The sequence below is a fragment of the Mycteria americana genome, chromosome 19, assembly GCF_035582795.1.
Source record: "Mycteria americana isolate JAX WOST 10 ecotype Jacksonville Zoo and Gardens chromosome 19, USCA_MyAme_1.0, whole genome shotgun sequence".
In the NCBI taxonomy this organism is placed as follows: Eukaryota; Metazoa; Chordata; class Aves; order Ciconiiformes; family Ciconiidae; genus Mycteria; species Mycteria americana.
The window spans coordinates 3,544,191-3,568,972 of record NC_134383.1 but is presented as its reverse complement, the minus strand read 5'-3'; the positions used below and the strand labels follow the sequence as shown (position 1 = coordinate 3,568,972).

At 47.4% G+C, this 24,782-nt stretch overlaps 1 protein-coding gene across 1 annotated transcript in view; it reads right to left on the bottom strand.

The window, feature by feature from the left end:
* The window catches only part of POU2F3 (POU class 2 homeobox 3), a 42,356-nt gene that overhangs the window by 16,303 nt on the left and 1,271 nt on the right, over window positions 1-24,782 (bottom strand). The window contains exons 2-4 of the mRNA XM_075521180.1: window positions 21,272-21,325; window positions 20,405-20,473; window positions 9,261-9,295 (exon numbers count right to left, since the gene is read on the bottom strand). Coding sequence (XP_075377295.1) covers window positions 9,261-9,295; window positions 20,405-20,473; window positions 21,272-21,325 — 158 coding nt within the window. The remainder of the gene's footprint in view (window positions 1-9,260; window positions 9,296-20,404; window positions 20,474-21,271; window positions 21,326-24,782) is intronic.

Sequence of the window (24,782 nt, the reverse complement as noted above, 5' to 3'; positions counted from 1 at the left end):
CTTATCTCATAGTCAGCAATTCACAACTGTTTGACTTACTCATATCCCTCCCTCCCCCCATTGCAGAGTGGCAAGGCTATTTCACTGGATAGAAGAGGATCAGGTGCACACAGACTTCAGCGGGTCTGAACCAATTGCCCCTCACTGAAAACCAACAGCACAGTTCTTCCAGGGCTGAATCACTCCCAAAGCGCTACTCAGTACAACAGGGCTGTCTGAAGCTGCCCCAGAGTGATTTGCCTGGAGTCAAGGAAGTTCTATGGTAGAAACAGGTATCAAAACTGGATCCAAGGCTATTGCAGTTAACTAATCCTTCCCACCTTCCAATGGCATAAGTGTACTTCTCTGTGAATTACCTGCACACGTGGGCACCATAAAATAAAAAACACACTAATAATAAATTATAGCAATAATAATAATGGGCTTGCAATTACTATTTCCACATGTACTATCCTGCACATACGGCAAGGCTTAACAGACACCCAGAAAGACAGCAGAAAACCCTTACGTCAATGCAACGATATTCGCCTTATAACATTTGATATCCTTTCACACTGAAGGGTGAGATTTTTCAGAAGCTGTCAGCATGACAAAAGGGGAGTTAATCCCGTGCTGAATGCCTAACAGACTATATCCTAAAACTCAGCAATGACAGCACACTGAAAAATTAAAATGTAATCCCTAACCTCATCACACCTGCATCACAGCTATACGAGGCCTTTGAGTTTATTAACTGGGGCCTGATCTGATATGTTTTATCCTCTGAGCTTCAGCTCAGGATGTTAATAGTTGTGCCTTAGCTGTAGTAAAAGTGGGGGTGGAAACCAAAACTTTAAGAACAACCGAGCTACATGCTTCACAAAAGAAAACAAACGGAACTACACTCAGCTTTACATTCACGGGCTTTCTGATGCAGCATTTCCCTAGCATTTTTGCTTTTAAACAGAGAACAGGAGAAAGAAAGAAGTCACCCCTCTCCTCTGCGCTGAACAATAAACCTCAAAATGATCACGTGTAGCACAGCAGGCTTCAAAAGCAGGCACTGGGCAAGGGAGTGGAGAATCAAAACCAGAGGTGGGAAGAGCACCTGCCCTGAATGGCCACGTTCCTATCGGCGCCTGCTCAGGTAGGCACGTCCTGACGAAGGGCCGCTCTCCACATTAGAGACTGTGGCCTCTGCAAGAGCCTCAGGAGCACAGAAGCTAGCTAGTGCTTTTGTATGGTGATCTGTGTTCAGGGAGCACAGAACTGGCAAAAAGATACTGAAAAAGCTGCAATTTACAGCATCTTCGCTCTTACTGTTGGTACTCAGGCATGTGGTACCTTCTCTGTCAAGGCCTGCGGACATGCCATATTGGAGGTATTTAAAAAAAGGGGAGGGGAAGATGTCATTTTCTTGGTCAGAATGGTGAGACCCTCCAAACAAAGCACGGAAAACAATTTTACCACCATTAAGGCTGTGATTTCTCTCCTGTCTCCATTCGAGGATTCTCGCTGCCCATTCCTCCCTAGCCATCCTCAGCCCAGAGGTCCTGCTCTTCTGCCCCAACCTTCTCACACATTGCAGTATTGCTCCCTGCATCCCTCTCAATTTCACTTGCCCAACTTCCAAAGCTCTCCAGAACTCCACCTCTGCCTACACCTTTGTGCTTATCTTCTCTGCTCCCACCCTGGGCTGCATGCCTGCCCCTTTCCTTATCAATCCGATTTCACACACACCAGGCTTCATGGCTTCTCCCATGCCCTCTTGCATGCTCACACAGGTTCCCTGGAGCCTAATCACGTTCCTGTTGAAGTCAGCAGCAAAGCTGCCTTATTGGGCTTCTCTGGGGCCAGAACCAGACCCTTAGCTGTTCTTCAAATTCCCTGCATGAAAAATTTCCCCTTTCCATGGATCTCTTGTCGAGGGGGAGCAGACTGTGATCGTTCTGTGTTCTCTGTGCCCTCTGGCTGCCGACAAACCATCTAAATACCTGGCCCTGCCTCCCTGCTGTACAGTACCGACGTCCCCGGATCAGTCATCCACGAGGCGGGCAGAGCAGTGTCCACCTAGCGAGTCGTGGCGCAGGTAGCCCTCAGTAGCAAAGCACTTTCTACCACATCCTGCGTTTGAAAGGAATTAACTTGGAATCAGCCAGCTCCCGTGACTGGGGCTGGCTCCATCCCAGCTCCACAGGTTTCTCCGATTGGTTCATGGTAGTTTTGGCACCAGCTGCCGCGCCCCAGGGAACTGGGACACAAGAAGAGCAGCTAGAGGGATTGTGTTAAATACACACAAGTAATATAATTAAAAAAGAAAGGGAGAGTGAGAAAGATCAACTTTGCTGGAGAGTATCACATAGTTTTTCATTTTGGGTGGAGGGAATGAAGTCTAGTGATTGAGGGGAAGAGGGAGCTCAGAGCCAGTTCTCTGCTCCCAACTCGGTGGCTCTGGGCAATTTCTGTGTGTCGGGGAAGCAGGGCAAGAGGGTTTCTTGCTAGCATAAACCCAACGTCTGACTCCTAAGGGGCTGAGCAGCCCCAGTTCAGCCCACTGATTTCACATGGAGCGCTAGCAGATCAGCACCTCTGGGAAGAGAGAAAGTGCACTCTGATGTCAGGCTTCCAAAATTAGAGGCCTTACTTGAAACCCCATCGCCTTCACCTTTTTATGCTATGACTTGCCCTTCTGCAAAATGGGTGTAGGGCCCCACCCTTGCTGGGTGGTGCAGGCTTTTGATTGAATTCTTGGTGCTCACCAGATGAAAGGCCTTCAAGAATTTGGAGTCCTCTCCTTATTAGCAATGAGCCATTCTCTAGTAGGCAGAAGAGTCATATCCATGCACAGTAGTTCGTGCAACTCACCGCTTAAAAAGGTGCCGGGCAACCTAAATAGTGGTTTGACAGTGACAACCATGCCTTGAGCTCAGTTTCTATTGTGGAAACAATTGTTATGTCCCTTTAGACAGGTCCGTGAAACTAGGGCTTGTCCCCTGCAAGCCTAGAAAGTATTTCCCAAAGGATGACAGGAGCCCAGTTGGAGCAGGGAATTTGCACGAAGAGAAGACCTATCCGTCTCCCCCTTGTCTCTAAGAGAGCTTTGAAACAGCTGTACAAGGTATATTGCCAGTGGACCAAGGCAACAAGCGTAGGAAATACTTTATAAATATAGGTTGCTCTTTAGAAGCCTGGAGCAGGAAAGCAGGAGTTTGTGAACGGACTGCAGCTGGATCTTAAGGAACAGATACAATCCGGCCAACTCTGAAGCGATGCTGGGTTGTTGTCAACTGTCATTGGCTAACATAAAATTAATTCAGTGGTTTCAGTCCACCACTTGAGAAAAAATTTAAAAAGGCCAAATCCTTCCTCCTACTTCCATCCCCCTTTCCCTCATAAGCTTCCCCAGAGACTCACTGGCCTGTTTTGGAGTTCATTCCCAGCAATCTCATCTGAGGGCTTCTGCAAGGTGCCAGAACAAAACTAGCTTGAAGAAGGGGTTCCTCTACATATCTGTCCTAAGCAAAACAGTGCCATATATAGAAACAGAGGACTTTCCCTCAAGCCAGGGCTTTCTCTGATGCTTTCCCAAAGGGCTGCATTTCAATGAAGAAACAGCACACACACAAATTTATGCAATCAGTCTATCCCTAGGACAGAGCAAAGAAACTTCAAAAGGGAAAGGCCAAGGTAGTGTTCAGCTTAGATCCAGTGTCAGTCAAGGCAGATACGGACAGCCGGGCTGATTTCCAGTCAGTGAAGGCTCAAGAGATGAAAAGCAGATGCAAGACTTAGGCTGATACCCTGGGGCAATGCGGAGAAGAAGAGAGAGTGAAATCTGAATTGATCCCCAGAGGGGAGAAGGAAGCAGGATGTGAACCTCCCCTTGAGAGGAGGGCAAAACAGGACTGGGATGGAAATCTGGAGGGCAGACTGAAACCTGAACTACCCACAGGGAACAGCCAAGCAGGAACAGAAATGACATATAGGGAACACATGAGATTAGGGGGAGGTGGGAACACAAAGTGGAATGAAAAGCTATGAGAGAGATCCCTGGGGGGAGGGAAGCCCTGATTGAGCAAAATTAAATCTGCAGGGAGTTTTGCATCCCAGATATTAATAACAAACTACCTAGCAAGTTAGGCCCTTCTTTCCACCTTCAAAAGGATGGAGGGGAGGAAGAACTTGTCTGTGGTTGAGCACAAGACTATGAATCAGAGAATCGGAGTCCGTATCCCAGCTCTGCCAGGCAGCAGGTCCCTGGATTACAATACGCCTCAATGTCCACAGGCAACTGTCCTATAAAGCATCCACTGATTTCAAGTGCAATCACGCTGCTCAGCATCTTTGGGAAAAGCCAGGTAGTCGGTCTGTGTCTGCCTCATCTTTAAGACAGGGTTAAACAACTCCCTACCTTCTGGAGGCACCAGGATGCTAAATTAATTAGCAAAATACCTTCAGACACGTAGGTGGAAAGTACCAAACAAGGTCAGAGTGTTATTAATGGCACTGAAAAAGAGCCACCAGTGATTTTAGATCTCGAATGCAGTTTGCCCAATTTAATTTCTCATATCATGTGTCTACAGGACATCAGCTGTGAAGACCTGAGACAACTCTATTACCTCAAAACCACTGTTGAAAACCCCACATAAACCTCAAAAATTAAAGTTCCCTTGGACAATGACTCTGTCAGAGATGAACAGGGCAGGGAGATGAGTTAGATAAGGAGGTCCTGAGGCAGGGGAACCCCTTTGGCACCTCTTACAGAGGGCAGGGCAGTAACACACAGGATCCTTCACTTGGTTTTGGAAGGGAGGACTTTTTCAACAGACCCAGTCCCTCCCCCCTCTTTTGTGATATACTAGCAGACACTCTCAATTGGCCAAAAAAAGTCTACTCAGGTCCTACTGGCTGGGAATCTTAAGCAGCTCAATTATTTAATGCTGACTGACCACTGGAAGAGAGGGATTTTGAAACGTGTCCCTTACAGTCACATGCAACAGTCAAAATGGCAATGTGTACGACCTGATGTGCAGATGTAAGTGTTGAGGAGCTAACGTACATATGAAATACGAGGCCACTTCAATTGCATATCTTATTTCCTTATTTTGTTCTGGATGCTTCCCTTTGTGTTCTGAAGATCTCTCCTGCCTCAGCAATACATCTCCAAGCTACCTCCTTTTCCCAGGTAAATCCATCCCAAGAGCCTATTTCTAGGAAGCCTGCTGGAAGAGATACATATCCTTATTACATACCCTGATCGGTGTAAACCAAAGAAAGTAAAGTAATGGGCGGAAAGAACCAACAGGAAAATTCAAGCTGTTCTGAGCCCTGGGCTGCTCCAGCACACTAGTGCCTGCTTGTCTGTCTGAAATATTGTCAAGTCGCACGGCAGGATCACCTTTACATTGATACAAATATCAAACCTGTCATTATCATTAAACAAATGACAGCCTGTCTGCAAGGGTTAGCCTTTTGCTGGAATGAAACTGCATGACATATTTGGATACAGAGCACATGCAGATCCTGCTAAGCCTTTCTGCACTGGTAACATATAACCTTTCAGCTTCATTTCAAACGAGACATATTCTCTCCCAGCACTGGAGTGCAGCTCAGTGCTTGAGAGCATGAAGGGGCCTGGAGAAGACCTCTCATTCCCTCCTCTGGAAGGACAGGAGCTCTGAGCCTTCATTCCTCCCTGGCACTCAGAGACTGCATTGCTGTAAGGACCAACAGATGACGCAGTCCTACACATCTCTTTTCTGATGGAAAAGAAATCAGTGATTCAGCAGCTGTGTATTTTCCTCCTCCGGCTGCAGACCAATGCACAGCACTATGTACTGGGCTACAACACTCACACGATGCACACAAGCCCTGTCGTCTCCCAGAACCATCAGCCCTAGCTCCGTGTCTGTATTCCAGAAGGCAATATTTTCTCAGGGATTAACTCCAGACGCAGGGTGAATTACCTGGCTCTCTAGAACAGCTCTCTTCAAAAACAAACAACGCAGTATTTCCTTAAAGGCTGAACGCCGCGTATACCAATGGGAAAATAAACCAAACAAGACCTGGTAAGACCACAGCAGCATCACCTGGTAAGGATCACCACATTACAGCGAGGAAAAGATCCGATTTCATCACTTTCAGTCAGATCTTTTCCTGGTCCCGCTCGATGCCCTTTTGTGGCAAGACTCTGAAGCCACGTTTGCAGAGTTACTCAGTTCTGTCCCTGACACGCTCTGGACACGATCCCAAACCATCAAGAAGCAGATGTCCCTATCCAGGTTGCCAGCACTGAAGGTGAAAGTTTATTACCGTCTCTTTGCATTTCCCTTGATATAAACAGGAAACAACCAGCACTAGACTCACTAAATAAAAGCCAAACCAGATAGGCAAGGCAGAAGATGCTTCTTTTTCCATACACACCCTTTTCCCTCTCATTCACATACAAATTACTGTTGCATCCAGGTGGGAGGAGAGTTTGAAGAGGGGAGGGGGGAAGAAATGTTTGCCAAATAGGTTGAGGGATCAGAAGGCAGCTTTCTCATAAAGCGCAGGGCTGACCCACAAACTGCGAGAAAACCTCAAACTCCGCAAGAGTTTCCCTCCTCCCCATTTGCAGGGTGAGAGCAGCCACAGCAGGGAATTGGTAGGCAAGTAAGGGGTCTAACCAGGTCACTCCACCCTTCTCTTCCCGCCTGGAGCACAACATGGGAGGGAAACAGACCTGAAATGTAGGCCATCTACAAAGACTGGAGGAGAGGCTTAAGTGATGTGAGATTTATGATCTTCAAAGTGATTAGCGCCCAGCACTCCAAATAAAGTCAAAGAGAGCTCAGCAGCTCTTGCATTCAGTTTGGAGTTGGGTTTCAAACCATACTTCTCTGGCTTCAGTTTGAAAACTGGAATTGCAGGGTAACAAAAAAAAAAAAAGCCACCCAAAACCAACCTCAAACCCCAAACCAAAATTAAAAACCCCACCAACCTCCACCCCTAATGAAAGAGCTCAGCACCTGATTTTACATGAAAACACTTTGATATTTCCATATCTCCCTTCTTCCTTTTTCTCATCATTTGAAATCTATTTGCTGAATTGAAGATGAATTCACCAATAGCTGAGGTCAACCTGAACCGTGAGTGTATAACCCGTGTGCATTTGGGCTCACGCTCATTTAAAATAATAACAATAACAATAATGGCTCAAGTCTACACCTGGCCTTGAGAGGGCCAAGAGAGGGAGACAAAGAGCCGTTTGCACATGCCTATGTCCACTCACAGGGGCTCTTACAAGCCCATCCCTGACATCCCTGCAAAGCCCCTTCTGCGGATACTACCTATGCTCTGGGGAATTGCACCAGATTACACAAAGAAAAAAAAACATTAAAATGAGCTTGTTCACAGGCTTCTGCTTTTTAAACCTTGATAAGACCCCGGTCAGGTTTGCTACTCAGTTACACAAACAGACGTGCTGGAGCAAATGAAAGGGATTCTGCAGTACCCCTTTGGTGGAAGGAGAGAAACAAAAGTGGGAGGTGAATGCTACAAAATACTGTCATAAAACCACAATCTCTTTTTGGGAGGGGGATGTTTCTATCAAGAAGACTCTGGCCCAGATCCTGCTGACTGCGAGGCTGTCTGCCCCTACAACTTTACCAGCACCCACTCATTCAGCAGCATGCAGAGAACTAGGACCTTAAAGATAATGGGTCAAATCATCAGTGGGTGTAAATCAGCACTGCTTCACCACAGTCAATAACGTTTCCTTGATTAACCTCAGCCCAGCTTCCAGTTCTAACATCTTTGTGGTGTTGCCATAGGAAAAGTTTGCAACATATAACTATCTTGTGCTTTCATAGCTTATTTCTATCTTGAGGGAATTTTCTTTTATCACTAGTCATAAGCAGATTGGATTCTTCTCTTGGCGTGTAGAAAGCCTGTGCTTTGGGCTCTGCAATCCACAGAGCTGGAGACACAAGACTTTTTGTTTTCAGCTGGGTATTCCAAAAACCTGGAAGATGGCTGAACGTGTTAAGACACCTTTGATAGGAAGTTACGACCCACCCAAAACCAGAGCAGCCAAACCAAACAAACAAACAGCATCTTGCTGACATCTGTCAGACGAGAGCCACCAAGGCAAGTTTGAAGGGCAGAAAAGTCACAGGGAGAAGCTTCAGCTGCCCACCTGCTGCTAGCAGGAAGCCTTTGCAAAGGATTGCAACCCTTGAACGTGGGGAATGCCCGGTTGGAAGCAGGTAGGTGGCTGTACTGTTAAGAGTGCCAACATCTGCTTCAAATGCTAGTAACTACCCGTGGAGTTACAGCCCCTTTTGCTTTCCTCGCTCCAGCTCCCCAGTCAACCCCTGGAGTCCTGCAGCAGATCAGTGGGTTAGCTCTCTAGACCTCCTCTTTTTCTTTACAAGGTCTGAGCCCAGCTCCACTGATGGCCACAGGAGTCCTTAGCTCTGGACTCAGAGAGCAGTTTCTCATGTGTCTGCACAGATTCAAGATCTATACTCTCCAGAGGGCTGTAACCTTCCTGCCCTTGCAATTCTGATGTGAGATTCGGTGATTTCTTAGAGCCACATATGAAAATCTCCAGGCACTGAGACAGGAGTTGCTTTTATCTGCATGAAGCAGGAGGATAAGAGCAAACACAGCAAAGACAACGGTCCCTCACATGTTCATTTGCAATTAGAGCTTGCTTGCCCTGCAAGAAGCACTTGCTTATATCTGCTGTCCCTTTCCCCACTGTCTTGCAAAGAGGAATCCACAGTTGTAGGCAGGCCTGGTCTTGACCTACGCACTCCAAGACCTCAAACCACCTCATCTTCAGTCCTTGCTGATATTCCTGTGAGTCAGCCTCGTGTTCTTAGACTTGCATACCACAGTGCTTTCAGCACCAGTGTCACAAACAGTAGAAATGCATGGGGCTTTGGGGCGGGATTTGTACATTTGCCAGTGTAAACGAGGTGCCTTTTGTTTCTAAATGACAACGGAAAAAAATTAAAAAGCCAGAAAAAGCCTCAAGCAAATGGTGATTTAAAGAAACTCTATAATTAACAAAATTCTATGAAATAGGAAGGCCTGGAAACCAGAAGTTTAATCTGTCATTCTATCCCACAAGGGGAATTGGGAAGAACTTATGTGGTCTCTTTAATGGTAGCTTCTGACCTAACAGTTTTTATCTCTTAGCAGTAGCTGCCTGGGACTCAGCAAGATGAGCAATTAAAAAACAGTAATTCAAGAAAGCAGGAGAATACCTGGTAACCCAGGAAACGTCTTACCTGCCTGTTAAAGTCCAGCCCATTCTGCTCACTTCCTACAATGAAACAAACAGAAAAATATCTCAGTATTAATGACAGTCAGCATTGATGTAAACTTTCCAGAACTTAGAACACACATAACCAAAGACACGCTGCTAGCCCAGCTCAGTTTACTGTAAGAGCAAGAAGAGGAGGAGGAAGGTGGAGTCAATGCGAATGCAGCAATGAAGTGCAAAGGCAGCTTTTGCTACGTTTGGTGGTATCAGCTTTTGCTGAATTATAACAGAAGTGCTTCTGCCTGGGAGATACCTGGCCAAGCAGCAAGGGTGCAGGAAAGCTCACAGACTGCGAGGGAGATTCCAGCAGAGGTGAGCTGGAGGACGTTACAAATCTCCAGGGAAATCCAGGACCAAGGCACTGTACATAAAGTGAGAACTAACTGCGGGAGAGGCTAGCAATCAGGTGGTCAAGGCTGTTAACCAGGGATCTTCAGGAACCCATGTGGCACTGAGTAATTACGGGATATCTAAAGGAACAGAGGGTGCCGTGGGGTTGTGCTCAAGAGGCGTCTCCTTGATTCCAAAAGAGATTGGCAGGCACAGGGGGAAAAATCAGACAGGTTTCAGCCTGAAGGTACCGCACAGGCCCTCACTCATTCCCCTTTGATGATAAACATTCCCCCCTCCATCACACCTGCCAAATTCATCAAGAACATCACAGAGGAAAGGTTGTATGCTCCACAGATATGAATGCTTTAAGGGATTCCACGAAGCCTCTTTAGTTGCAAAGGCAACCCCAAGAAACCCCTTCCCTTCCCTTTGCAATCCATTCCCTAAGTCATTCTCTTCCAGTCCAAGTGAGTTTGTGATAAATAGTCTTAAATTGTTCACATCCCACCGGTACAAGCCCCCAGGGCCTCCTCCTCCTCTTTTTTCCAGTATAACGTTCCCCATAAAGCATAGTCCATGCCCTGTGATCTGATCAAGCTTCAACACATCAGGTTTTTCAGTAGTTCATGTCTCTCTTGCAAAAAGTTGGAAAGCGGTTAAGAGAGGCTGTGCAGGCAGGAGTGCAAATCCAACTCTCCCATTGAATTGCTTTCTTCAACTGAACAAGCCTCCACCCTAATCTAGCACACAGTTTTTCAGCTTGCACCATACACATAACATTCCCAGGTGAATCAGCGTGGTTCTTTGAGATCCTCAGGGGGAGCATGCTTGGTACAATTGTTCATACATGGCAGAATATTTCAAGAGTCAACAATAAGAATTTCACAGCACTCCGTTCTCTGCTATCTAGAAACAGCTCTGGAGATTTAATCTGCAGCATGTTAACAGCATCGACTGTGGAAACAGAGCTGCCTTTGTTGCTCTTGTTAGGTTGAGTTGTAGGTCTTCGCTATCAAACCATACCAGAGCACTATTTCACAGCAGAACAAGCTGTTGCCCCCCTGCTCTGAAATCTCTTCTATCTTCTCACCAACTGCAACTCAACCTAGATCCAGCTCTGCACCTTCTCCCCCAGCCTGTCTGCATTTCTGCCGTGGTAGAGCCTGCCCTCGCTTCCTGTCTTCCTCCCGACCTGCTTCTCAAAGCTTTTTCTCTTCCCAGTCTCAGGTGTTTATCTTCTTCCATGTAATTCCCTACTCTACTACAACTTCCAACTTGCCACGCGCTTCCGTGCTCCCATGCCTCTCGCTGTAACCATCTGCTCCCTGACCACCTCTCTCCAGCTGCTCCCGCCCGAGGAATTTGTTCATTCATTGTGTTCCAGCTCTACGCCCCAAGAGCCAACAACTGCACATATAATGATGGGAATGCTGATAGTGTTAATAGATGATCACAATCAGTATCCACACACCTGAGCAGGACTGTGTGAGGATCTTCAAGGCCTGCAGTTTCTACCTTTGAAACCCACAGGGGGTTGATGCAATCTAAAGGCAGTAGCTAAAGGGAAGAAAGGCAAGGAGGAGAGAAGGAGGAAATAAAGTTCCCAGTTGCTAAAATAGAACAGGAAGGAAAAGGTAATCTTCTGATTTCTTGGATACAAGAGTTTCGCTCATGTTCAGATGCAGCACGTTGATGAGGCAAGATTCAAAGGCCTTGAAGGAAATCCCTAGGTCCCAGTGATGATGGCTCTGAGTCACTATCATACACCCCAAAACTTGGAACTTGAGATGCACAGCTGGAAAGGAGTTTCACTCCACATTGCTACCACCAGGCCCGAGTTCTCCAGCGCCTTCTTTCTTCCTCTTCCAAGCTTCCCATCTCACACTTTGTCCTCCCTGCACAAGCACGTGCAGCTGACAGACTTCTACCTTTCTTTTCCCCTTCCTCTGCTACAAGGCCAGACCCAGCTTCCTCCAAGTCCTACTCTCTGTTCTCTTGCACGTCCCTCCGCAGATCAACAGGGGTGTTCGGGAGCACCTCAGCCAGGTATTTTGTGACAGTGGAGCATGCTGCAAATATGCATGGAGATTGACATTAACTCAGTCGCAGCTTAGGCATCTAAGCCTGAGATAACTGCCCCAGGCTGTCCTGGTAGACAGCGAGGAGAAATAGGCACCTCCAGAGGCCATTCATCTGACCTATCTTAGACGCCTATCTTAAGTTGAGATGAATGGCCCTCTGGAGATGACTGTTTCTCTTTATTGACTACAAAGGGACCCAGGGGCAACTAGTTCAGACTTAGATGTCCAATAGTGAGATATTTAAAACTGGGCGAGGTGATTTCTACTCCCAGTGGTTATGTAAATGGCAGCTGGATACACAAATCTCTTCAACTTTTCAGCAGGACCAGCGAGTGTTTGTGCACAGATTTATTTGCAAACAAATCTCATCTTTTTCTATTTCAGTAAAAGCTTGAGTTCAAGTAAAATTCAAATGATTCCAGCTGCAAGCCAAGGTTTGGGTGTGATAGGGATAACAACTCTTCTCTTTCAGTTAAATCAGTAACTTTCCTACAAATATTTTAAAAATAGACTTGGTTTCCTCCCAGTTTCTATCAACATCAGGACTCACACTGAAGTAGTCATTCTCTCCTTAAAGGAACGGGCTGTTCAAACAACGAGGATCAGCACTTAAGATTTAATCTTTTCTAGCTCCAGGAGATAAAAAGAAAGAAAAGTGTAAGTGGCAGCAGATTCTCAGCTGCTGTAAACTGCCAGAACTCCACTAATTTTAATGGAGCTTCACACCAGCCAACAACTTGCCTCTTGCTACAGCAGCCAGGCACAATAAGATCCAAAGTCTCCAGCGCCTGCTAGACGCAGTCCTCCCCTCCTTAAATTGCATCAAACTGGGGAAGCCCTGGGATTTAAATGGAGAAAGGTCGCTTTGAGCCTCTTGCGCTACAGTTCCCAGGAGCTTCCCCATCAAACAGGCCTTCATTCCCCTCTTTATGGGTGTTCCAGACAGGGGGGGAAAGGCAGCGATAAGCTCAGCTGGCTCCCCGCAGCACGGCAGACAAGGACTGTGCTGCTCTCCTTGGTTCACCTGGCAGCTGTTTTGCATAGCCCTGGCATCAGATCTGGTGCGAGTTTGCCTGGGGAGGTTTCTCTGGGGATGGGAGCAGCAGAACAGTTCCGGACGCTTCCCCCCGCCCGCTGCTGTTCCCCCTGCCTGGAACGTGCCGTTTGCTCCGAAAACCAAAGACAAGTGCTCTATCAGAACTGACACGATTCCCACTGGAAGCCGCCGAGCCAGTCCAGCACTTGAGGATAAAAGCGCCGTAATGGGAGAAAAGTAAAATCAAGATCGCAGTGCGCCTTCATCTTCACAAGGCAAACACATGCAGCAACACGCAGATGTCACCTACGGGTAGTGACAGCCACCCGTGGCTTTTTGCCCAATGTCAAACCCAGGGCTGCAACCAGAAGGCTAACCTTATCCCCCTTCCCACCCAACTACATTCCTAATTCACCTCACAGTTTGATCTCAGCTGCACAGAAGGGACAGGGAATTAGAAGGTGATTTCAATCTTTAACAGGTGTTGGGGAATTCCCACAGGGAATCAGTTTTCTGCCGCATGCATTTGGGAGGGAAATTCAGAACAGCTGAACAGTGATGGAGGAACAGTGCCAGGCAGACACCAGGCAGGGGATTCAGCTGCCTGGGCTTAGATGTCTAACTTTTAGGTGTCTAATTCTGAGCCAATTGCTCTAGGCTCCCTTTACAGCCACGGAGAGGAAGCAGGCACTTCCAGAGGGCAATTCAACTCGCCCCCGAGACAGACGGCAGAGAGATGAATCACCTTCTAGAGATACCTATTTTCACCATTGACTGTACAAGGAGCCCGGGGTGAGTAGGTCAGACTTCAGCCTCAAAGTATTGAACATCTAAAATTAAGATTAATCTCACCTATGCTGAAGATTTTAGCACTCCAGTCGATAAAGCACAAGGCCACTAGAGATTGACAACTCAGGCCAGATGCAGAATGCCTTTCAATGTACTTTTTCTAGAAGCTGAGAAATTAACTTGTTCCCATTAACTGAGACAAGAACCAAATCTCTCGCCTCAAACAACACGTGAAGTTAAAAGATTACCCAAGAGCAGGTAAAGAAAAGAGTGGCAATGATTATCATAACTATAAACAGTACTTGACCCACATGCTGTAAATGAAGCAAAATGCTCACCTGTGCTGAGAAGGATGTGGTTCTATTAAGCAGAAAAGATATTCAGCATCAAATACACTCCTCAGGATTTCAATTCACTTTGGAGACTCAAGCAAATACCAAGTCATAGCCCGCACGCTGCTGTTCCCAGCAGTCAGACCAACAACTTCTCCAGAACTAGCAGGAAAAGCCCTGGGTGGTAGGAGCTCACCTAAATCACCTTCTCTCCATTTTTGTGGCTCTCCCTGATTCCCTCCAGCTGTGTCCAGTGGCACTGGGGAGCAGAAACTGAAGCTGAGCAGACACCGGTCAGTTCCCTGGATCCTCATGTGCCCTGCTGGGATGCTCGCTGTTCCCAGGGCTTACCTTAAGAAGTGCTTTTTAAAGGGAGCAGGGGAAAGCGTGAACAGGATGGGGAGGTTTCGAGGCAGCCAGATAGGGCTGCAGTTTTCACGTTAACTGTTTGCTCTAAAGACACAAACAGACCAAACCAGGGCACTGGAGCATCTCCATGGGAAAGTTCAGGCTGGTTAGCAAGGAAAGTGAATCTGTGCTGACTCAGTCAGATGGCTACAGACTCCAGGGGAAGCTTTCACTGAAGACTCAAGTGTTTCATTTGGGTGGAAACCCCTGGGTTATAAAAACGCCTTTCCTTTGTCAGCAATGCCTCAAAGAAATCACATCTCCTAGTCCCACTGCAGCTCTGAGTGCAATATACCCTTCGTGTGGGGCAGGGAGCAGGGGGAGAAAGCAGGACAGCAATTGTGGGAGACTCGGGCAGTTTCCAGAAGGAAACCTGAGGGCAGCCGTTGTTCCCACGGAAAACATTTCACCTGCAGGTGCTGGGAGAGGGCAAGTCTCTTCTCTTAGACCAGAGGCAAGAGACAGATCAGACCAGCTCTTCCTTTGCCCCTCTAATTCAAGTCAAACCAGCCTTTTGTTCCCCTTTCCCCTCCCCATCCTTTTTTATCCTCTTCCATAATGGGATGTTTAAGAAAAAAAAATAAAATAACCCAACCTCAAACCCTAATCACCTTAATTTGAATTTCAAATAGCCCCCTCCTGGCCTCCCCCACGCCCCAACTGACTCGGAGCTGGGAATATGGAAATTTCTCCTGCTTGCCTTAAATGTGGCTGTGCTATGAAAATCATCAGCCTTATGCAAATCCTGAGGAGGCCCAATTGCCATAGCAACCAGCTGTTTCCAGCCCGGCTGCTGCTGCTTTCATTTATTCGGGACTTGTCCTGGGGCTGTGCATGGCTGCAGGGGGAAGAGACAAGAGAAATCCTGGAGGCTTTGAGGAAAGTTTCACCAGGGAGAGCTAACCTTGGAGAGCAAAGGCGTAGCCAAGGACTAGGCTCAGCGTGGGGCCGGGGAAGGCCAAGTTTCCTCAAAAGACTTTGGCCTGGCAATCTGTTTTCAGCCTGATCTGAAGAGGTAACAACAAAAGGCAAAAGAGAAAAGCTCAGACTGTGCATCCCTTAGCTTGCCTGCTGAGTGCAACAAGGAGTGCCCCTGCGCACCAAGCAGCACAGCCTGAGCACCCACCAACTCCTCTCACGCAAGCCACTGCACTGCTCAATCTGACATCCCTTGCTTGTGCACATTTCCTTTTGCCCGAGTTAGAAGCTGACTCCGAGGTCAGAGCCTCCGTACCCCATTCCAGCATGAGCCACCAAGTTTAAAAGAGACCCTACCCAGACACCCAGGGTTGGAATACAATAAACAACAGCGTCTCCAGACCCCAGCAGAGATCAGGGCTCCATTCTGCCAAGAGCTGTACCCATCCCTGGGGAGAGCAGCACCTGCATCAAAGAGCTTACACCCTGGCAAAAAGCTGGGAGAAAAGATCAGGACCCTCGCTTTGGAGCTGAGGAACAGAGAAAGACTTAAGTTTGTACAGGGAGCGTGTGGCAGAGAGGCAAACTGAGACAAGGTCTCTGTTTTTCCATCCACCCTGATACGGATTTAATGCAAAATGCACTGACATAGAAGCTGGGGTACTGGGAAGATCTTTTGATTGCACGGGAAATTTTGGTGTCCAGTTTCAGAGCTGCCCTTGCTTTCTCTCCTCCACTGCCAGGGGACCTTAGGTGTCTTGCAGCAGCAGTGGAGGAAGGTCTCTCATGCTGGCATCCTTCCACAGGCACAAGCTAGCTGAAGTTGAGGATGCAGGGGGAGAAGAATGACCTTCAAAGGAGCGTCCCCTCAAAAGGGACACTTTACAAGACCATAGGAGCAGATGCATCACAGCTCCTTACCATTTTCATTTTCTTGGAGTTTAAAGGAAAGGGTCTTTCTTAGCCGCAGAGAGAAGATATCTGCTCTATAGCTTCCTAATGCACCCAGATATGTTACCCAAGCTGCGACGGTTAGATAACCCCATCGCCATTGCCACCAGAGTCAGAAGCAGGCCAAAAGCCCATCTTTCCGGCTCCATGTGCCCTCCCCGTAAAACCACACTCCTCTACCTGGCTGCTGCTCTTCCAGATCCCAGACCTGACACAGCTGGGCGAAGCTGCCGGGTCAGCCAACCACCACTGTCCCAAGGAGCGATACCAGCTGCTCCAGAGGCAGCGATAATGCTGTAGGGCTGTCCTATATTGCACCCACACGTCCACACCCCAGCTCTTCTCCCCGTGTGCTGGGGTGCCCATCGCGCACCCCGCCCTGGGCTCCTGGCAGGCTGGCCAGTTCCCCGTGTTCCAGGGTGGGGAGGGAAGATGTTCGGAGCGCCTGCAGCTATTCAGTTACCAATGGTTGTGTTTGAAGAGCTTCCCTATCGCCCTTTTGTTAAAGCTTTGGCTTCCCCCCCATAGCCTCAACAGATGAAATCAAAGGGAAGTAGCTTTGCTTGGTGTAACCTGTTTTGATCAAGCAGATAAACGGGGAACAAGTGTCTGACACAAACAAACAGACAGACAGAGGCAAGTCCCACCTCAGCATTTTGTTGCATCAGATACAGAGGGCTTAGATAAACCACAAGAAGGGGGAGATCTCTGCCTCTCGGCTTGAAGACCAGGGGCGACACTCTGCAGTGCCAAGCCCCCACAGTTCCCATAAAAAAAAAAAAAAAATCAACCCATAACTTGCTGGCATGGCTTTCATCAGTTTAAAAAGATGAAAAGAGCTTACAGCCAAGCATAAAACTCACGCTTGTCATTACCCCCCATGGAGTCCGCGGGACTGCCTGCGAGCCCAGCCACAGCTGCCGCACGCCAAGCCTTAAACCACGCTGGCATCACACAGGAAAGGGTAAAGAGGACCCTCGGACTGGAGAGATGACCCGGTGCTCAGGCTGGGGCTGACCTACACAGCTCCTGGGCGATGGGGGAAGGCAATCCAACCCACAGCCCTCCCGGGAGAAATTCATGCCTACTCCCTTCTTCCGCCTCACACGCATACTGTGATAAAGAAGGCAGAGTTAAAGTAAAGGAGGGCTTACGATTCACAGGGCTGGGTAGGGTAGGTGATATTCCTTAAAATTTTTTTTTTAAATCATGGCTTTTTGTAAAATGGCAAGCTTTTACTACAAGCAGTAGACATGGCAGGGGGGTGGAATCAAACAAACATGGGTTTTTGGAGAACATCTTACTAAAAGCTTTGAAGCATTTTCTATGAAATTGCTGTGGATGAAAAAGAAAAAAAAGACAAGCTTCGCTTTCCTAACCTCCTATGAAAGATGAACAATTTTGACAATTTTCTCAAAAAAAAAAAAAAGCCCCACGATTATTTTAAACACTTTCAAAGTAAAACAATGCCCCAAATTACCCTTTTTTCTCCTCTAAGCCTAGAACTGGCAGAGATATGAAAGGATGAGATTATGCTTCTACTACTGACACTTCCCATCTCATCTTTAGGCATCAGTTTTAGATCAAGGGCTTGGTTTACAAAAGCATTTTGGCAATCAACTCCCTCCAGTATTTTTTTTTTTTTTAATTCTTCTTGGAGCCAGTCTGCATCTTTTGGTGATGAAAGGCCTTTGTAAATCTGCACCTAGAAGGATTTCCATTCTTTATAAGCTATAATATTGTTAGTTTGGTAACTGCCCTCTTCTTTGGGGGTAACAAGATTCCTGGGGAGCTGTGTGGATTGGTCCAATTCCTTAGGAAATGGGTCTTCAATTAATGAGTCATTGGAGAACAGATTTTCCCACATGAAGCTAGTAAACAAAACACTAAACTATTAGGTGTTGCAGTAAATATTCCTCTAACAATGTGTATAAGGGAAAATAAAAACTTCCAGGGAAGTTCAGTACAAAGAACTTTGTTGTTTATAAACAGAATGGTCGGAAAGAGGAAAAAAACCGACAAAGATGCGTAGAGGTTTTAGGTAAAGCATCGAGGCAGCCCCTCGGAGAGCTTGGCTGGCCGTGACTGGCAGCGGGGCTGGAGTGCCAGGTCACACCACCCGCAGTCTAACCCCGCCGCTGAGCCATAGCGAGCCACCCTGCCCCGGCCCCCTCTCCTCCGAGGGTCCTGCAAGGGACGGCTCAGCCCGCAGCAGGGGTCGTGCCTGGTTGCTAGAGTCCCGCAAGAAGCTCCTGACTCTCTGCAGCGTCTCTCATCGCAGCTAAGCCTGATGTGGTGATCTCCGAAGATCCTGAACAGATCAGCCAGTCACGGGGACTGGATTACAGAAAAGAATAATTTAAACAGGTTCCTCGTATCAGTCCGCAGGGAAGTGTCACTCTTTTGCAAATGAAGGAGATTTACTTGTTCTGATTTCCCTGCTTGATTTGAAGGCTCCTAGAGCAGAAACAGAGCTAATGCTGCTGCAAACATCTGTGTTATTTTAAAACAAATTGACTTCACTTCTCTGCTTTCTTTTCTCAATTACCACTAGAAAGAGGTGCTACAGCTAACACTAATGGCTGTCTGGGAAGCTTAAGGTGAAAAAGATATTTTATCCAATCGATTGTGGTGCCAGCTTCTCGCCTGTTTAACACGATTGACTACAACACCAGCAGCGAGAGTCTCCCACTACATTTAGTAACAGCCAATACCAAAACCAAATACCGACTCTCCTAATAATACAGCCTTCCCTAATCTTGATTCAACTATGCTATCCATCAGGTCTGTGTGCCAAGATGCAGGAAACATTTCGGGAGGCTCTGGTTCCCAATTTAAGGCTCTGTAACAGCTACCAGGGTTTTTTTGAAAGAGCCGGGGAAGTTGGCGACATGTTTGTTGCCAGGCGGCTTGGAAACATTTATCTCAATAAACAACTTGGGGTCATCTGAAAGCCCTGAGCAGAAGCTGACCTGACCAAAGTCAATCAGAGTTCACGGACATGAATAGAACCAGATTTTATCTCTGCCTTAGATTACGTCAAATAACCCAGCTTAATAGCTAAGAGCACAGAGGATTTCTAGTCCTTGATGTACGGTGTAAATAAAGGGGTAGTTTTAGTCCCATTAACATGCCTAGGTTTCTCTGGCTTTACCAAGATCTTATTTTTCCTAAGTCATCTCAAATGACAAAAGTAGGAGAGAAACAGTAAAATCATTCCATGTAAAGTTTTAATCTGCTGCTACACCTTCCCCCCCACCCCCAAGCTTAGGGCTTTTCATTACTCAAAGAACAATGATTCTTCTACATTGTCTCTATGAGTTTTAGTTTTAAAAGGTGTTTATTTCTAAGTCTATAGATGAGCATCACTGTTCCTAATAATCTTAATTTCTTATACTTAGCGGGTGCTGAAAATATTTCTTACTGCTGTTTATTTGCCTAAAAAGGAATGTGACCATGAGCCTTTGTGAAATTACAGCCTGGAGGTCTTGCATTCAAAGCCCACTGCAGGCAGTGGCAGTCAGAAGTGACGCCAGAAAATACAAAACTGATTTTTTTTTGGTGTATACCACACCTTGTGGCAGTGCAAGAGTTGGTAGGTAACCTGGCAGAAATCAGTGCTAACACCAGGGCTATCATCTTCAAGGGATCACCCTGTTCTTCAGCTTTCCATATTCAAGGAAAACTGGGGCTTCTAGCCACGGAGCAGCCATCAGGTGGGAGTAGTGGAGATGAGAAACCCAATCATGCTTCAAGATGAAGAGCGATAAATGTTTGCTGGAACTACCTAGCTAGATGTGATTATTCCCAAAGTCCCTCCCATTTTTCTACATATAAAGGCTTAGTCCCTGGGAGTATTGTCTAAGGAAACATTCCTGACACAAACCCTGCGTAAAATGAAGAGCTGTTTGTGCTAAACTGAGCGGACCAAGACTATTTCAATGACATTATTCCTTTGGCAAGATGTGAGCGTATTTCCATACTAAAATCGCAGAGGACATTACTGAGACACACACTGATTCACTGCTGTTACAGAAGGATCTTGCATGCTGATCAAGATACGAACCCAATCCTAGCCCAGAGCGCATTCTTGATCAACTCCCAGGCTGGCTGGAAGAGCACAACGTAGCAGCAACAGGAGTCAAGCAAAGCACGGGCAGAAACTTCCAGCACCCACGTCCCCCTTTTCTTTTCTTTTCTTTTCTTTCCCCTCCCTCCTCGGGCTCCCTCGCCTGCCCCCCACATCCCGGACCCTCCTTACCTGGCTCCACCTGGTCGGGTTCGTGCCGAGTATCTGTGGAATCTGCCGCATCACCGCTCATCTTGATCTCTGGAAAAGGAGGCACAACTGATTTTAATAACAGGTCACAGTCCCAGGCAACAGGCACATGTGGCTTCCACTAAACAGCACAAATGAATGTGTAATTATAATAAACCATCAGACTTTCAAATTTCTGATTCCTCAACATACAGTCACTAGAATATTCATCAGCTCCGAGGATGCACTTTCCCTCCTGTTGCTCTTTGCATCCCCCTCATTCCTTTCCCCCCTCCCCAATTTGCTGCTGCGCTCTCCCCTTTCGCATCATTCCCCTCCCGTGCAGAGGATGAGGGGTTGTTTAACCACTGGGAGCCCTCCCAGCCTCTCCCCCGAGCTTTATGCGGGCTTCCCAAACCAGCTGGCGTGGCTCTCGGTGTGACACCGTCCTCCACCGCACCTGTACAGGCAGGGGATGCCTCCCCGCTTTCCCCTCCTCTCCCACATCCTTTCCTTGCCCCCCGAGGTGGCCCAGCCGGGCCAGTGCTTGGTGCTGTGCAAAGCACATGCAGGGAGGACCGGCCTCAGAAAGGCGGGCACAGAGCAAGATGCTCTCAGAGAGGGGAGCGAAGTCTCTTCTCCTCTCGCTCCCTTGCAAGCTCAGCTTGTCTCTCTCAAGACATCTGATCCCTATTTGCAACCTCTTTACCCTGCTTTCTCCCACATGCACGTGCTCACACCCCTCGCAAACCACGAAGCCGCCTTGCTCCACAGCACTGTCCCCAGCCCGGGAGCAAGAAGAGTACTTTGCCATCAAGCTCCCGCGTATTTCCCCCCATCCTTATCAATGCCAATAAATTTGTCATTTACCCTTGAAGTGATGGCTGCCACCACACCCGGGGCCACGTTCTCCTTCGGGGACAGCTGAAAGACAAGGTGGGAACAGTCAACTTTACACTGGATTGCTCATCTCCTCCTTAAAAGAGGCAAAGTACACACCAGGGAAAGAAGGAAGAATATCTATTCAAATTCAGATGGACACCCCCTCACACTCTTCTACCCTGTGCATGGGAATTTTAACTCTTTCCAGGCTAGTTGGGGAAAAAAGATAATAACAATTTTTTATGAAGAACCAACTGATTTGCATGTGCTTCCTGCAGCCAATCCCGGCCACAGAAGTCATCCGATTTGCATGGGGTAATAACAACAGTGCGGAAGCTGGGCCAGTGTTTGCTGTGGTTTTGCTGGGGTAGACAAGGCAGGTGGAAGCCTTCTTAAAGGCATCATGCAAACCTTTTCCTCTTTCCTAAATATGCCTTGTATTATTTCCAAACGGCCAAAAGGGTGAGAAGAACCCTATAGGTTTTTATACCCATTTCCCTCTATTACTCACACTAAAGCAGGCAGGCCTTTTTGTTAGTTTGTTCAGGTTTTCTTTTCCCCTGTTCAAACTTCCAGTGTGCAAATGGCAATTTGTCTGCTTTTTGGCCAAAACTGAATAGCTTTGTTTAGGTTAAAGTTTGAAACTTTTTCTTCAGCAGGAAGAAATAATAAAGGAAGAAAGGAAGAAAAAAATAAAGGAATAATAAAGGAAGAAAAAAAAGGACAAGGTTTTATCAGAGCAGGAGTGCAGAAACATTCACATACTTCAGAAACTTCCTTTCTTTAAATTGTATTAAGGAGTGAGGGGAAAAGGGAGAGAGAGAAGAGTTGTGGGATTTTTTTTTTTTCCCCCTTCAAATAAACCCATTGCAATTAAGACATGAACATTTAGTGGGGCTTCTAAGCATTTCTACTGCAGGAAGAGTAATTATCATCAGCTATAAACATCATCTTGTCTTGTAATGCTGCCAAGGGACCCTAACTTAGGCAATCTACAAAGCACAAAGTTTTGCTTGCTGCCAAAAAGTATCTTAAAAAAAAGCCAAGTTCTCATAAAATAGAGTAAGAAAAATCTTAAAACGCACAGAAAATTTGGTGCTTGCTTTAGTGAGAAAGTCTGCAAGTTTGCAAAAAAAGTAATGCAGGTTTCACAGTGAGCACACAAATGACAAATGCGTACATCTTAGTAAAAGAAAATTATCTAAAACCCAAGATGAAGGAGCTCCTTATGGGCACAGACCAGTTCAGACAGAGCTGAAGAAGGGAAGACACAAAAGCAAACCATGAGAAGCTCTCTCCCTCTCACAGGAGGGAGCCCTTAGCCCCTTTGCCATTTATAACCCAGGGTGGGCGGGGAGGAAAGGAGGAATTGCAGCTGTGGCTTGATCACATATCCCATGCTATCCATCAGTTAAATTCCCTCCTCCCGGAGTCAGGAGATAACAAGATACCCTGTGATTCTCTCATACATGGAGCAGAAGAATTTTATTTTCACAAAGATTCAAATTCCCATCATAAGTGTTCACATATTTATTACATTTTTATTACATAAATGTACTAAAAGTTTAAATATCTTGTGGGGGAAAAAAAAAAAAAACCAGGAGGAAAAGGAAAACCCTTTTGATCAAAGCCTACTGATCTGAATGGTTTGGGGCTGGCTAGCTTTTGTATATCTATGAACAGCACTGCAGCACCAGTCATCCTCCAAGGGGTCCTTGAGAACAAGGAGCAGACATACAGGGGAATTACTTCCTAATATGATATAAGTGTAGCCAAGACAAAGGCAACACCTTTTTATTGACACCTAAGAGTCTTCCACTATAAACCAGGACAGAGAGATGCATCTGGATTTGAACACCCACCCCCACCTGACAAAATATCTCAAGACAAAACAGGCTGTGAGACTTTGAGTCCAACTAAATGCGAGCTTCACCATACAGCTTTGCTAGTCTGGCAATATACAGAGAATAAGCAGGCTAGTAAAAAAATCTCTGGGAAAAATAATGCAACTTAGGACTGCCTAACTCCTAACCACAGACCTATTAGGAGCCGCCACTGCGGCCTGGGCCATATTACAAATGCGCTGCTATACCTCAGCTAGCAAACATACCTGGAGTAGGGGTAGTCTGGTTTGTTCACCCAGACCAAAGAAACTATACCAGTGCAGACACTTCTCTGGGGATATATCTGCATCTATATTTTTGCTGAAACAAGTGGTGTCAGCAAATAAAGCTTTCCCAAGCCCTTATTCCTAGTAGTTGTTCAGACATGGGCACGAAGGTAAACCAGCCTGATGACTTTAAAAGGAAAAACGAAAGCTGCTGGTGGTAGTGGGGGGAACTCAGCTTGGCTGAGACCATTACCTGGAACCTATTGAATTTTCTGCGCTTTAGGTGCCCGAGCCCCTCTGGAGGCTCCAGGAAGGTGAAATATCCAAATGCCTGGGGAGGAGGTGGTGGTACACGCCAGGGAACGCGCTGCTGCAGCAAAACCCTCTTCCCAGGCAGGAGGGCGTGCTAAGCCCGAGCAGCCCACCTTCACTTTGCATGCTGTGTCTTCTCTGCACGGCCGCGGAAGAAACAGAGCACACCTCTGCAAGCAGCTTACTGCAAGGCCTTACTGTTCGGGGACCCCAAGACTGAACACGTTGAACTGCCTTTGCACGAGGGTGAAGAAACACCCTCCCACCAGTGCTGGGCTCTGGCATGTGAAAGTGGTTGGGCCCAGGCTGGTCTCCCTCCCTGCAAAAAGACTGCTTAAACCTTAGGCACTTCTGACAGACGTCAGGGTGGGATGATTTGGTGGAATGGAAGTTCAGCACGCACCCAGTTCTGCGCAGCTCCTGGCCAAATCCACCCTGGGAGTGATGCCACTGGCTTTGACAGAGGGCACAGTATCGATTTTGGGAATCTTCTCATGAAGAAAGAGTTGCCCACAAGCAAAGCAGATGGGTGGATAGGAGCCTGCGGGGGATGCGTCCCCGAGAGACACCACACACAAGCACACCCATCGCAGGTGCTCAGACTAGTCAGGCTCACACGCTGAGCCAAGACCACGAGCCTCCCGCCTCCCGCAGCCTCTCCTCGCGGCCGGCCGCACAGCACCGGGGGCTCCCCAGCTGCCCTCCCCACGGCTGGCACAGGGAGCCAGCCTGCTCAGCACGGTGCTGACCGGCCACGGAGGGGCTGCTGGCATCCCAGAGCCATGGAGAGGTTGCAACACAGCCACGGAGCAGGAGCTTTGGCCATCTCTGCTGGCCCGCTGCAGGCTGACACTCTGTTAGGTGATGGCATTGCCGCAGCATCTGCCTTGCCCTGCAGGCCTGCCTGTGAGCCCACGTGCAGGCAGGTCCTGTTGAGGGGCTACTAGCACTGGGCGTGGACACCTAGGTCTCCCCTGCACAGCAGGACCACCAAATGCCTGAGCTTCGCTGCAGCGTGCCAATACGTACGCAAAGGGAAAGAGCCTGGGACAGACTGATGGAAGTCTCTGCCCCCTC